This window comes from Papaver somniferum, chromosome 9 (genome assembly GCF_003573695.1).
Source record: "Papaver somniferum cultivar HN1 chromosome 9, ASM357369v1, whole genome shotgun sequence".
Taxonomy (NCBI): Eukaryota; Viridiplantae; Streptophyta; class Magnoliopsida; order Ranunculales; family Papaveraceae; genus Papaver; species Papaver somniferum.
Window position 1 is genome coordinate 70,384,075 of NC_039366.1, and position 12,599 is coordinate 70,396,673.

General features: G+C 43.7%; 2 protein-coding genes across 2 annotated transcripts; both read right to left on the reverse strand.

Annotated features, from left to right (window-relative positions):
* Nucleotides 1–10,477: 10,477 nt before the first annotated feature.
* Nucleotides 10,478–11,062, reverse strand: LOC113312125. The gene has a single exon (XM_026560883.1). It carries the CDS (start codon nucleotides 11,060–11,062, stop codon nucleotides 10,478–10,480), a length of 585 nt encoding a protein of 194 aa, XP_026416668.1.
* Nucleotides 11,063–11,266: 204 nt separating this feature from the next.
* On the reverse strand, nucleotides 11,267–12,286 carry LOC113312126. Its single transcript, XM_026560884.1, has 2 exons — nucleotides 12,084–12,286; nucleotides 11,267–12,029 (listed from the first exon to the last, which is right to left on the reverse strand). The coding sequence occupies exons 1-2, from the start codon at nucleotides 12,284–12,286 to the stop codon at nucleotides 11,267–11,269; spliced, it is 966 nt and encodes a 321-aa protein (XP_026416669.1).
* Between the last annotated feature and the right edge of the window lie 313 nt (nucleotides 12,287–12,599).

The window sequence follows — 12,599 nt, forward strand, 5'->3', positions numbered from 1 at the left end:
TGTCACTTATATGAATTTTAGTATGCTTGAGTGCAAACTCGTGTACATCAATTGGAATTTCGCATCAGGGTTCTTCCTCTTAGAGTCAATATTTGTATGCCAACCAAGGAGGTTCTTTAGTGCTTTCCAAGGTTCTGCGTAGATAGCTAGGGTCTGGAATATTGGTCTTCCTCTTAGAGTCACTTTTCAAGAATAAATTTTTCTCGAGGACTAGCAAGTAATAAGTTTGGGGGTATTTGATAGACACATTTTTGTATCTAATTTGATCTCAATACTATATATTGTTGGCACTCGATTTTGTACTAATTTTGTTATTTTATGCAGTTGTAGGTATTTTTTTGGAAATAAATATTTTTGGAAAATTCGGCTCGAAAAGTTGATTTTGTCACCCGGAGGACAAGTGTTATTCGGACTCTCGCTTTTGGATAAGGGGTAACCTAATTACTAAGGGGCACCCCCCAGGTCACCCCCAAGGCAGCTGCTATTCACACCCCAATTCTGGTTAGGGGAAGGACATCTTCTTCCCAAATTCAAAAACCAAAAATTGGCGGGAAAAAATATATCAACTGGCAGATGTTTGTTGGAATTTTTGAACGTGTTCTAGGGCGATTCAATGGCTGATTTTTGGTAGGAAGTTGTGTTATGTCCTATCAAACACGTTTTGGGCTTTTGGTTCGATCAAATTTGGCCATAATTAGCTGGAAAATTCACGGAAGCAAAACAGGGAAACACGGGTTGGACACGGGATTGGAGAAGATTTGAGCGTGTTCTGATCATGCATGAGGGCTCTAGCAACGTTGTGGGTCGTGTGTAAACACTTCTAGAGTGACCAGGATGGAAATCTATGCGTACCAGAGCAAGAATGGAAAGAAAATATTCCCAAGAATATTTTTCTTTACTGCCGAGTTAAAGAGAATTATATGGAGTGAATGAGCGAGATTCGATGGGTCTGTTGGCTATAAATATGTTTCTATGGTTTCCTAGAAGGGTTGACGAGAGTTTGGGGGCTTGAGGAGAACTGAGGAGCAAGAAATCACCATGAACAGCAAGCTTCCTGCTGCTGTTTTATGCTGCTGATGAAGATGAAGAACACGAAGAACAGACTCTCAGAAACCGTCGTTCTTCAACAGTGACAACGACAGCGGCTCACGGGTCGTAGGTGTGGGTCTTAGGACCGTAGCGACAACAACAGTTAGGTTTTATCGTTTATTCTAGACGCCTTTTGTGCGTCGCAGATTACAGTTTCACACCATTTTCTCTTCTTCTCTTTATTGTAAACACCAATTGAGATTAATAAAATATTTTGAGAGGTATTTCACCATGATGAGCTAAACCCAACATTGGGACAATGGAGGAGGCGATTTTCGTCATTCTGGTAAATTTAATTTATTCTTTTTATGACTTTTGCATTGATTTAAAATTGAAAAATGATTTTGATTAATTAGTTATCATTTTATTTGATGCGACATGCTTGCTTAAATGTTTGATGTCCCATGCTTACGATTTATAACTAATATTCTGAGAATCTATATTGGCAAAATAAGAGTCCTTACGTTTTATGTTTTGAGAGATAATTGTTAAGGATAAATAAAATGTACCATATGCATGAGAATTGGCCAAGTCCTTAGTCTCAGTAACCCTCTACCAATTTTTCAATATTTGTATATATATTTATTTTCTAAAAAAATTATCCTTCACAAGTCCGAGAGTTTGAACCTCATTACTACAACCCACGAAAAAGCTTTAATCAATTATGTGTATACAATTTGCCCCTTTTCTTCTTGGTTTGAAATTGGTCAAAGTATGAAGAAAACTGTCTTCACAGTCTCCTCAACTTATCGCAATAACTCCCCCTACTTTTTTGGGCACGTTTCCCACATCTAGTAATAACTTCTCCTTGAAAAAAGGGGCTGTTTTATCTCTCCCTGTTATAAATATGGGATGGGTAGCTGGAGAAATAACTTTTATTCCTTCCCTCTGTCTTCTTATTGCTCTGTCTTTTTCATTCTCATTTTCTGAGAAAATTTAATTTTTTTCTCATTTTGTCTTTTGTTCTTAACTGCTGCTGTTCTTCATTCTCTGTTACGAGTTCTAGTTAAGTCTTCTGTGATACTTCTACTGCAACTACTTGTTGATCCTGCAACTTTCTATTGTTTGAGGATTTCTCTTTCCGTCATTGATCATTAGTGAGTAGCTCTTTTACACCTGTTTCTACGTTTTCTTGTTCAATGATCCTAGGGTTTGTGACAAATAACAATCCAAACGACAGTATATATACTTTCCCATATTTTTTATCGCGAAATCTAGGGTTATTCGCTCTCTTAGCATGAAGGTGTTCTTGAGATATCCTTACTCTGAAGATGTTCTTGTTGTAATGGTTGGATTTTTGTTCAACCTCCATTAAACCTGTATTCTGACCTTCGCTTTATCTTTATGCCCCTTGTATATATGGATGATCGTTCTCGTGTTCCTTATAGTACTCCGCCGTCGAGCCCTTATAGGTCTCCTTCATCGAGAAGTCCTGATATATCTCCGCCGAAGAGTGGTCCATCTAGGTCTTCCTAAGCGGACCTTCGTATTCATAAAAATTCGTCCTCATCAGGTCCCAGGATTTTATCTACGAAGAGGGGGGATCCGCCGAAGGGTTCTCGATATGCAGTTAACCATCCTTCCGTAATCCTTCTTCTGAACGCGCTGAACTGATAAATGGGAAGCATCCTTCTTCTCAGCGTGCTGAACCGCTGAATGTGCATCCTCTTCGTTCTGTTTTCTCAGTTACGATGCTTTCTAAGAAGCCTAAGGTTCCACAGTCTACCGTTCCTGTGAAAGAATCTTCTGCTAAAGGCACTACACCGAAGGTGGACCCGTCGAGGAATCCGCCAACCAAGAGAAAAACTTCGGATATGAGTCCTCCGAAGAAACCGTCGTTGGTTAAAGCTGCTAGTTCTGACGTTGTCCCGGTTATACGAAGCGTCTCAGTTTCTAAGAAGAATGTTACTTTTTAGCATGTTGATATCGAAGCGTTCAAGGTAAAGAATGGCCTCGAGGCTTTTGATGTCAAGTTTTATGCACCAGATACAAATCTTACTTATGATATGATCGCGAACTATAAGTATGATGACTTCCATTTGCTGACAACTGTGGGGGCCTTCGAAGATGGCCTGATGTTGCCTCTGTATAAGTCGGGGGACTCTTTTTACTATGATGTTCTGGCCGATCGTGGGTGTTCCACTCCTCATACTCATTGTCGTTCGGTGGTACAACTGAGCGGAAATTATCTTCGAACGCTGAAAGAGTGTTATCTTCAGAGTAAAGGAGAGACGATGATGACGTGCTATGTTCCCAATCCTGCTGAGAAAGATGGTACACTTCTGAGAATTTCAACGCTTCTTTCGGAGATTACGTCAATGGTAGATATCGTAAGCCATAGAGTGTAGGTCATCATACGATTGCAGCTTCTCAAGGTGAGGTTCGTCTTCTAAGTGAAGTGAGTGACTCGAAGCTTCGTTATATCCCTGGTACCAAAGAGACTCCTTCTCAAAGGCTTTTTCCCAAGAATGAGAGACTCAAGCATGATCATGATTATGAATGGCATGCCACCGTTATTGAAGTCGCGTCCTGTTGTTGGTAGTCAGCCTCGTGATAGTTCCCCATCCCGCTATGGTGACTTCTTCCCTTGGCAGCTAAATTTCGCTGGTATGAACTTTGAGTATGTTGTTGGCGTTGTTGATGAAGAGGAAAGTTCCGATGCGGTTCTTCTTTCGAAAGGTGTTGTCACTGTCAAGGTATGATTTCTTATAATAGTGTGTAGTTTATGTATGCTTTCCCCTGAAATCATAAGTTTATCATGTGTTCGTTTTAGGCGTCGAAGAAGAAAAAGCTTGGTCCCGTCCAGTCTTCTACTGCTGGTGAGGAAGAGACAGAGATTCTCGAGGTTAACAGTCCGGTGAACGACGAGGATAAGTCCGACGAGGATGTTACCGATGATGAGGAACGTACTGACACCTCGCCTCTTGGTCACGAGGGTGATGGCAACGTTGGTGTTAAGAATGGTGGAGAGAATATCACCTCTGAAGCTCAAACGAACGATGCTCCTACCGAGGCCTCACATGCTCAAAGGAAGGAAGATGTTGATCTTCAAGCAAAGATCCCTAACCAAGAGTTCTCTTTTGGTAGGATTTATTCCGCTGGGGGCCAAGTTGACCTTGATGCTTCTTTGGGAATTGTTTCCGACTTTTCTTTGATATCTCCAAACGATGAATGTGATGTTCTTGTAGAGGGTGAGAAGATAGCCGAGGAAGAAGATAGCTATGAAGGGGAGGATGCCGAAGCTCTTGCCTCTAAGGAGGCTGAAACCAAGAAAAATCCCGCTGGCCAAGGGTTCGCTGCTGGTGATGGAGCTCCTGCTGGTGTATCTTCTGATAGCTTCGAAAAGATCGTGATGCACGACCGATATGATGCCACCTTCGAATGGTTGATGAAGAAGGGCCTGATGTGCATGCCAAATCCTGCCCCCATAGTACCTGGTGAGAAAGATTCTGATGCCTTTACTCGTCAGAGGATGCAGCTAGCGTCTCATGATGACGTTGCTGAAGTCTTGGAAAAATATTTGGGAGATACTTCGTCTAGTGTCTTGGTCGATCCACCTTCTTCCATTGCTCATATGATGTCCATAGCAGATGGGTATCAGTATGGTTATCCTCAACAGCGTGTTATCGAGGTAGACGATCGTAGATACTAAGTTGACGGGTCCAATGTCCTTTCCTTAATGATTTTCATGTGGTCATTCCCTATGCAGCTGGTGAGGATCGAGCAACCATACCTTGTACCAGTTCTTCAAGGCGAAAGCTCTTAAGCTGGAGGAAAAGTTACGTCACAAGGAAGAAAAATTGAATTCCGCTGGAGAACTTCTTGCTTCTAAGGACAAGGAGATACTGGAGATGAAGGAAAAGTTGAAGGGGGAGCAACAACTTGGGGCTACCGAAGCGGAGCTTCATCAAGAAGTTGTTTCTCTTAAGGATGAGTTGGAGAAAGCTCGGATAGAAGCGTCGTCTGCTGGTGCTTCGTCAAAAGGTTTGTCTCTTCGCTTTTTCCATATCTTCGTTTTTATTGTTGTTCGTTCTAAGATGGACGGCCCTGTCTTCAGAGGGCGATGCCAGAGAATTGACGTCGCTTTGTGGTGAGAGAACTCGCCAGGCTTCCCGGATTAGTTGCAAAGATCTTAAAAGTGGTTGATAAGTGGAATGGTCGTGCCACTCAGCACAATAAGTTGTTAGCGGAATACAAAAGGCAAGAGGACTCTTTTATTTGAAAGGCGAAATATACTATCAGCCGCCCGTTCCCAATTTAAAGGTACCTTGGAATTGACTAGTGAATCTCTTCATGATGCTCGGGATGAGGCTTCTCAGTTGGCAGCTAGAGTGACAGATCTTGAATTAGGGCTTTGTCAAGCGCGCTCGTATCATGACCCTGACGTTCGGGATCATATGCAGCAGCTCATTCGGGAGAGAGATGACGCCAAAGCATAGGCACATGCTCTTAGTAAAGCCTTGACCGATTCTCGAGCTGATGTTGCTCATTTGGTGGAGTCAGAGAAAGATCTAAAAGTTAACATGTATAGATTAACTAAAGGGATTGAGGAGATGACTACTGAAGTTAACCGTCTTCATCACTTGGACTCTATGAAGCAGGTAGAGTTGGATGAGTGTCAGTTTACCCTCAAAAATCTTCAAATGGATTATAAGAAAATTTACGACGAGTATGATTTCCTTGACGAAGCCCGGGACGTTGTAGTTAATGAGTTTGAGATAGATTCGGCTAATGTCGAAGGTATATGTTTGTTTGGTCGTGGATGGCTTCGTAATTCTTTTCTTTTAACCATTTTGTTTCTTCTTTTTCAGAGCTCGAGGGACAACTTAGCCTTGCAAATGAAAAGCTTAAATAGACTCAATCTTCCTTAGTGCATCAGCAGGGTAAAGCCAAGTATTATGAAGGTATGGGGGGATCTCGGGACAAAGCAACGAAGGAGGCAGCCAAGGAAGTAACCCGATTGAAATCTTCGTTGTCGCAGTCTGAATTCAAAGCCACTGTTATTGCGCACAAGGCTCATTGCCAGCTTGCCGAGGAGGCCAACAAGACCTTAACCAAGATCGAGCAGAGTCTTCTAAAAGAGCATGCATTGTTAAGAAGTACCCCCGCCGTCCTATGCCCGAGCCTTTGACCTACACTTCTGATCCTTCGTCGGGAGGAAGTGTCCCTTCGTCTCAGAAGAAGAACCCATATGGTCATGCCGATTCTTCCCAGGGGAAGTAGGTCTCTATGTTCGTCTTAGAAAGTTGATCTTTGTTGATTACTTGGCTTCGAGCTATTTTTTGTGTATTTTATGTATTTTTTGTTTAACTCCCCAATCATGTAATCAACATTCATGGAATGGATCACCGTTTGTTTTTTGTATGTACAACTCTGATTTGTCTACAACTGTTAGTTCATATACTTTTTAGATAATGAAAAAATATAGATATTGAGAAATGAGTAAGTAAAGTAATGAAAAGTGTTTGACAGCAATAACGAAGGGAGGTACCTTCGTCACGGACTTTGGACCTGTCACCCCGTCGGTTAACCCTGGGCCAGAGGATTACCGAACGGTGGGGGTTGATGCAGCGTTCACGGATATGTGATGCGTTATTGAAATATTTACATGCATTCCATTCCGCTGAACCGCTGCTTTATTAATTGGTTGGGTATCTCTTTCTATTGGAATCTTTCCCCATGGTCCTACACTTATAGACGCTGACAGGGGATTCCTGAGAGATTGTATGTAATTACTTTACCCAATAGAGTTCTTGTCAAAGATTTGTTTGATTGATACGACGAGGTCTGCTACTCCTAGACCAGAGATAGAAACATGTCAAGCGGTTGTGCCATCTTCTTCTTCTTCTGGTACCCTTCATGCAGGTGCAGAACTGCATTGCTTCAAGGATAGTATGGATTGAGGTATTTCGCATTCCAAGGGTGCCTGAGGACTTCTCCTTTGAGGTTACGCAGATAATATGATCCGTTCCCCGTAATGTCATGTATTAAAAATGGTCCTCCCCATGTTGGTGCTAATTTTCCCCACTTTTTCTCTCGTTGATATTGGGGTATTGTTCTCAGCACATACTGTCCTTCTACAAAATTTCTAAGCTTAACTTTTTTATTGTACTCTCTTGCCAATCTTCGTTGCTAGTTTTCTATCCTTTGTAGCGATGTCTCCCTTCTTTCTTCTAGATCATCGAGCCTTTCCAGCATCATGTCCGTTGTGAGGTTCTTCTCCCATGCTTCGGTCTTTGTGGGGCGCATGATGGTCTCTGTCGGAATGACTGCTTCGGCTCCATAGGTAAGGAGGAACGGTGATTCAACAGTAGCGGACCTTCGTGTTGTTCGATACGCCCATAACACGTTGTGTAACTGTTCGAACCATCGTCCCTTGTGTTCGTCCAATGATTTCTTGAGAATATGGGAAAGAGTCTTATTTGTAGCTTCGGCTTGGCCGTTACTTTGGGGGTAGATGGGAGTCGATTTGTTCTTCCTAATCTTGAAGGTATCGAAGAGCATGTCTATATTCTTTCCTTGCAGTTTCTTACCATTATTGGAGATAATTTCTGCGGGAACGCCGAACCTGCAAATGATGTTCTGAAAAATGAATGTGAATACGTTCACATCTCTGATCCTGGCTAGAGCTTTGGCTTCCACCCACTTGCTAAAGTAATCCGTGGCTACGATCAAGAATCGTCTTTTCCCCGACCCTTCGATCAGGGGTCCGAAGATATCTACTCCCCACTTTGCAAATGGACAAGGGCTATCTCCTGAATTTAGCTTCGTTACCGGGGAATGGATTCTCTTAGCAAAACGCTGAAATTCTTCGCATCTTCTAGACATCCTGGCTGTGTCTTGTATCATTTGTGGCCAGTAATACCCTTACATCTTAGCTTTGTCAGCTAGTGATCTCATCCCACTGTGGTTGCCTGGATCCCCGTGGTGGATGTCCTTCAGGATACGGTGACCCTCTTCTCTAGATAAACAACGCAACAGAGGGCCGAAGAAAGAATTCTTGTAAAGAACTCCGTCTCGAAGGTCGTATCTTCCTGCATTTGATTGTATCTTTCGAGCTTGCTTCAGGTCTGTAGGCAACGTTCCTTCTTCAAGGATCGGGTGAACCTCGGTTCTCCAGTCTTCTTCATTTTTGAAGTCTTCGTCCTCGTTTTCTCTTGATAAGATATCATCTTCGACGAAGTCATTGGCGATGTCTTCCCCCACATCATCGTCAGCAATGTCCTCCCCTACATCGTCTTCTCGATTTGTAGCGAAGGCTTGTTGTGGAGTGATCGATGGCTCATACACTCTTGTTATCTTGATGGCCTTAACGCTTTCATCCTTTAACATGGACGATATGTATGCTAAGGCATCAGCATGCCTGAGATCTTTTCTGCATAGATGCCGGAACCTGATGTTAGGTATTTGGGATGCTAGGGTTTGGACCAGCGCCATATATGCTGAGAGGGTCTCGTCATAAACATTATATTCCAATTCCATTTGTCGAATGACCAGTTGTGAATCACTTGTTAGGAGTACATCGGTTATTCCCATTTCTATTACTAAACGAAGGGCATGTACTACGGCTTCGTACTCCACGATGTTGTTTGTATGCCTCTTGAATTCTAATCTTAATGCGTGTACGATCCTATCTCCGGTTGGGGTAGTGATCACGATGCCAATACCTGCACATTCTCTATTCCTTGATTCATCCACGAAGACTTCCCATCTTCTTTGGCTTGAGGGTTCGAGTACATCAACTGGATCTTTTCCGTCCTCTTCTGCTTCTAGTATGTCCTTCACCTCTTCGTCGTTATCCAGAGGTAAGTCCGCCAAGAAATCCTCCAAAACTTGTGACTTTGGGGCAGTTTGGATCTCGTGGATAATATTGAATTGATCAAGATGAGTGTTCCATTTTGCTATCCTTCCTACCTTCCCTGCGCTTTGGAGAACAACTTTCAACGGTGCTTTACATGGGACCCGAACATAATGAGTCAAGAAATAGGTTCTCAGCTTTTGGGTTGCCCATACTAATGCTAGTATGAGTTGCTCAATTTTCGTGTAGTTTCTTTCCACCGGGTTGAGAGTCTTGCTGGCGTAGTAGATTGGTTGCTCAACCTTCGTATTGGTTTTGATCCAGACTGCGCTGAATGCGTCTTCGGTTGCTGCTATGTATAGAGCCAACACCTCATCAGGATCGGGCTTCTGTAGGATCGGGATCGTGGCCAGGTATTCTTTAATCTTCTGGAAGGCTTCTTCGCATTCAGCGGTCCATGCAAACTTACTCCCCTTCTTGAGGATGTTGAAGAAGTGCTTGCACTTATCCGACGATCTGGCGATGAATCTCCCAAGTGCCCCCAGGGATCCGTTAAGCTTTTGAACTTCTTTCAAGTTCTTTGGGGACGACATTTCTATAATGGCTTGGATCTTAGCAGGATCGACTTCGATGCCCCTCTTCGTTACTAGATATCCGAGGAATTTCCCTGATGTGACGCCGAAAGTACACTTTTATGGGTTCACTTTCATGTTGTATTTCCTCATGGCATCGAAAATATTTCTCATATCTTGATGGTGATCTTTGCGCAGCTTACTTTTGACGAGCATATCATCAACATAGACTTCTAAAGTTTTCCCGATCCATGGTTTGAAGATCGCATCGACCATCCTCTGGTATGTTGACCCTGCATTCCTTAGTCCAAACGGCATGCGGGTGTAACAGTAAAGTCCCTGAGGATTAAAGAATGCCGTGTGTTGCTGATCTTCTTTTCCAGAGCTATTTGATTGTAACCTGAATATCCATCCATGAAAGATAACTCATCGTGACCTTATACAACTTCTACCAATTGATCGATGCTAGGGAGCGGGTAGCTATCCTTCAGACAGGCTTTGTTGAGGTTGGTGAAGTCGACGCATATTCTCACCCCTCTGTTCTTTTTTGGTACGATGGCCATATTCGAGATCCAGGTAGGGTACCTGTCTTTCTTTATGAACCCTGCCTCCATCAGTCTGGTTAGCTCCTTCTCGACCGCTTGGTGGTATTCCGGTGCTATCTTGGGTAGCTTCTGTCTGAAGGGGTTCGTTGCTGACTTTATCCGAAGTTCATGTTGTATGATCTTTGGATCGATCTCGGGCATGTCACTCAGTTTCCATGCAAAGATGTCCGCATAATCCTTAAGCAGCTTGATTAGGGCCTATTCTCGGTCCTTATCCATCAGAGTTCCTATCTTGATCATTTTAGGGTTCTCTTCAGTTCCTATGTTTATCTCTTTGGAAGGTTCGACCGACGTGACTGTGGGTTTCGGTTATCCTAAGAGAGGAACGTTCTTTAATTGTTATTTGGTAGGCTCTTCAGCCCCCTTAGCCATTGAGGTGCCTGCTTCGGTAGTTAGGACGCTGCTACCCTTCGTTAGAATTTTTCCAGAGGTTTCCTCAAGGTACTGGTCGATCGCCTTGTCCTTGGCGGCTGCTTTGTTTCTGCTTCTTCGGGACTTTCGTTGTTCATCTTGCTCATTATTGAGTTATTCTGTATGGCCTGGCACTCGCGGGCAGTGACCGGATCTCCCTTAATTTCCATTACACCTTTGGGTGTTGGGAATCTAAGGTACTGGTGATATGTCGCTACCACCCCTTTGAGTTTGTGCACCCATCGTCGGCCAATGACGGCATTGTAGGGAGAAGGAGAATCTACCACGCTGAATCGGGTATCGACTTTCATTGGGCCTACCATAACTTCCAACACGATGTCTCCTAGGGGCTTCATTGGTGCGCCGTTGAATCCGTAGATGGTATAGTAGGAAGACATCAGTTGCTCATCATTCAGTTCCATCCGTTTGAACGTATCATAAAATAAGACGTTGACTGAGCTCCCTCCGTCAATTAGAACCTTATTGATGTTGCATCCTGCAACTGGTAATGTAAGAACTAAAGTATCATTGTGGTCCTCCATATCTTCCTCAATATCCTCAGCTTCGAATGTTATTGGTGCATTCATTCATTGTTCGTGCTCATCAACTTCGACTCCATCAATTTTGTACAACTCGCAGTAATCCTCGAACTGCTTTCTTAATCTCTTTCATATCTGGGCTGTTAACGAGGGGCCATTAGGTTCGGAGCATGATATAGCATTGAGTGTTCGATTGCCTTCAAGTAGTTGGACTTGCTTGTTTCGTTTAGTCCTATCATCGGTTTCTGCCTTCTATATGTACTGTTTGAGGTCGCCAGCATCGATCAGCTTCTGGATCATTATCTTGAGGTTCTTGCATTTTTCGGTCTGATGGCCGTTGAAGCTGTGGTATTCACAGTAATCTCTTGACTTCACGGACCTTGGGGGCTGCTTTCCTTTGTACCAAGGCCATTGTAGGTTTTCACGACCCTTAATCTCTCTTAGGATGCGAGTGTAGTTGGTGTTCAACTTCGTATATACCTGATCTTCGAATTTACGATCATCTCGCCGTCGATCATCCCTTCGTCCCCTCCTATCTTCGTCGGGACGTTCAGCTAAGTTGCCTCTCTTGGATCCGCTGGCTTGATCCACTGAGTTGGTCTGATGAGATCTTTGCGTTTGGGCCCTGGGATTTTCCCGCTGGATCCCCTCCAATCTTGCGTGCTTTCCGATGATTACTCGAAGGTCTCCTTCGGTCGTGGGGACACTTCCGTGAATCTCAACAAACAACGGGCTCATCCAATCCAACCCCCACTTGTAGCAATTGATACTGACTACCGGATCCACATTTCCTATTGCTTGACAAATCTTGTGCCACCTATCGGTATATTCCCTGATAGTTTTCTTGTATGCGACCGGTAATAAGAAGAGCTTGTCCATTCCTGCATTGACAACCTTTTTGTACATGTAGGTTCTCAAGAACTTCTCAGTGAGCTGGCTATAGGAGTCGATAGAATTTGGAGGTAGGTTATCGAACCAAGATAGGGCCGATCCTTTCAAACTCGAAGGGAAGTACCTGCAGAGGACGGCTTCATCTTAATCCCATCTGGATAAAATACGATTGTAATACCGAAGATGGGCCGCGGGGTCGCTGGATCCATCGTAACACTCGAACGCTGGGATGGGACACTTCTGGGGAATGAGTGCTCTGGCTAAGTGTGGAGTTAAAGGTGTGGTATTGGCTTCTCTCATCACTTCCTCTAGTCTTCCTCCTCCTTGTCGGGCTTTTAGTTCTTTGATCTCAGCCATCATTTCAGCACGAAGATTCTCCATTGCAAGCTGGTGGTCTTCTCTAACTGTGGATCGTCATGATATTAGGTCCTCACTATCGAAATAATCTGAGTCTTCAGGGATGTAGTCCGGGTCGGATAATCGGTTTCCTCTACCCTCCCTTCGATTTAATGGTTCAGGATTATTGACATTGGCCACTACCATCCTTCGGTCCTGGTTAGGCAGCGGTGCTTTGGAATTAGCTTCGTCGTCCAAGTCCCTTAGTTCAGCGTTATGAGTGATCCTATCCTTGAGTTGTTGGTTCTCTTGTGCTAGTAGGGCCACAACATCAACGTACACCTTCTGGTTTTTCTTC

Excerpts from the sequence above, each read along its gene's own strand:
- LOC113312125 (XM_026560883.1), bottom strand. The coding sequence starts at position 11,062 with ATGAATGCACCAATAACATTCGAAGCTGAGGATATTGAGGAAGATATG.
- LOC113312126 (XM_026560884.1), bottom strand. The coding sequence starts at position 12,286 with ATGGAGAATCTTCGTGCTGAAATGATGGCTGAGATCAAAGAACTAAAA. Across the intron at positions 12,030-12,083 it reads GACCCCGCGGCCCATCTTCG|GTACTTCCCTTCGAGTTTGA; the intron begins GTATTACAATCG and ends CGTCCTCTGCAG.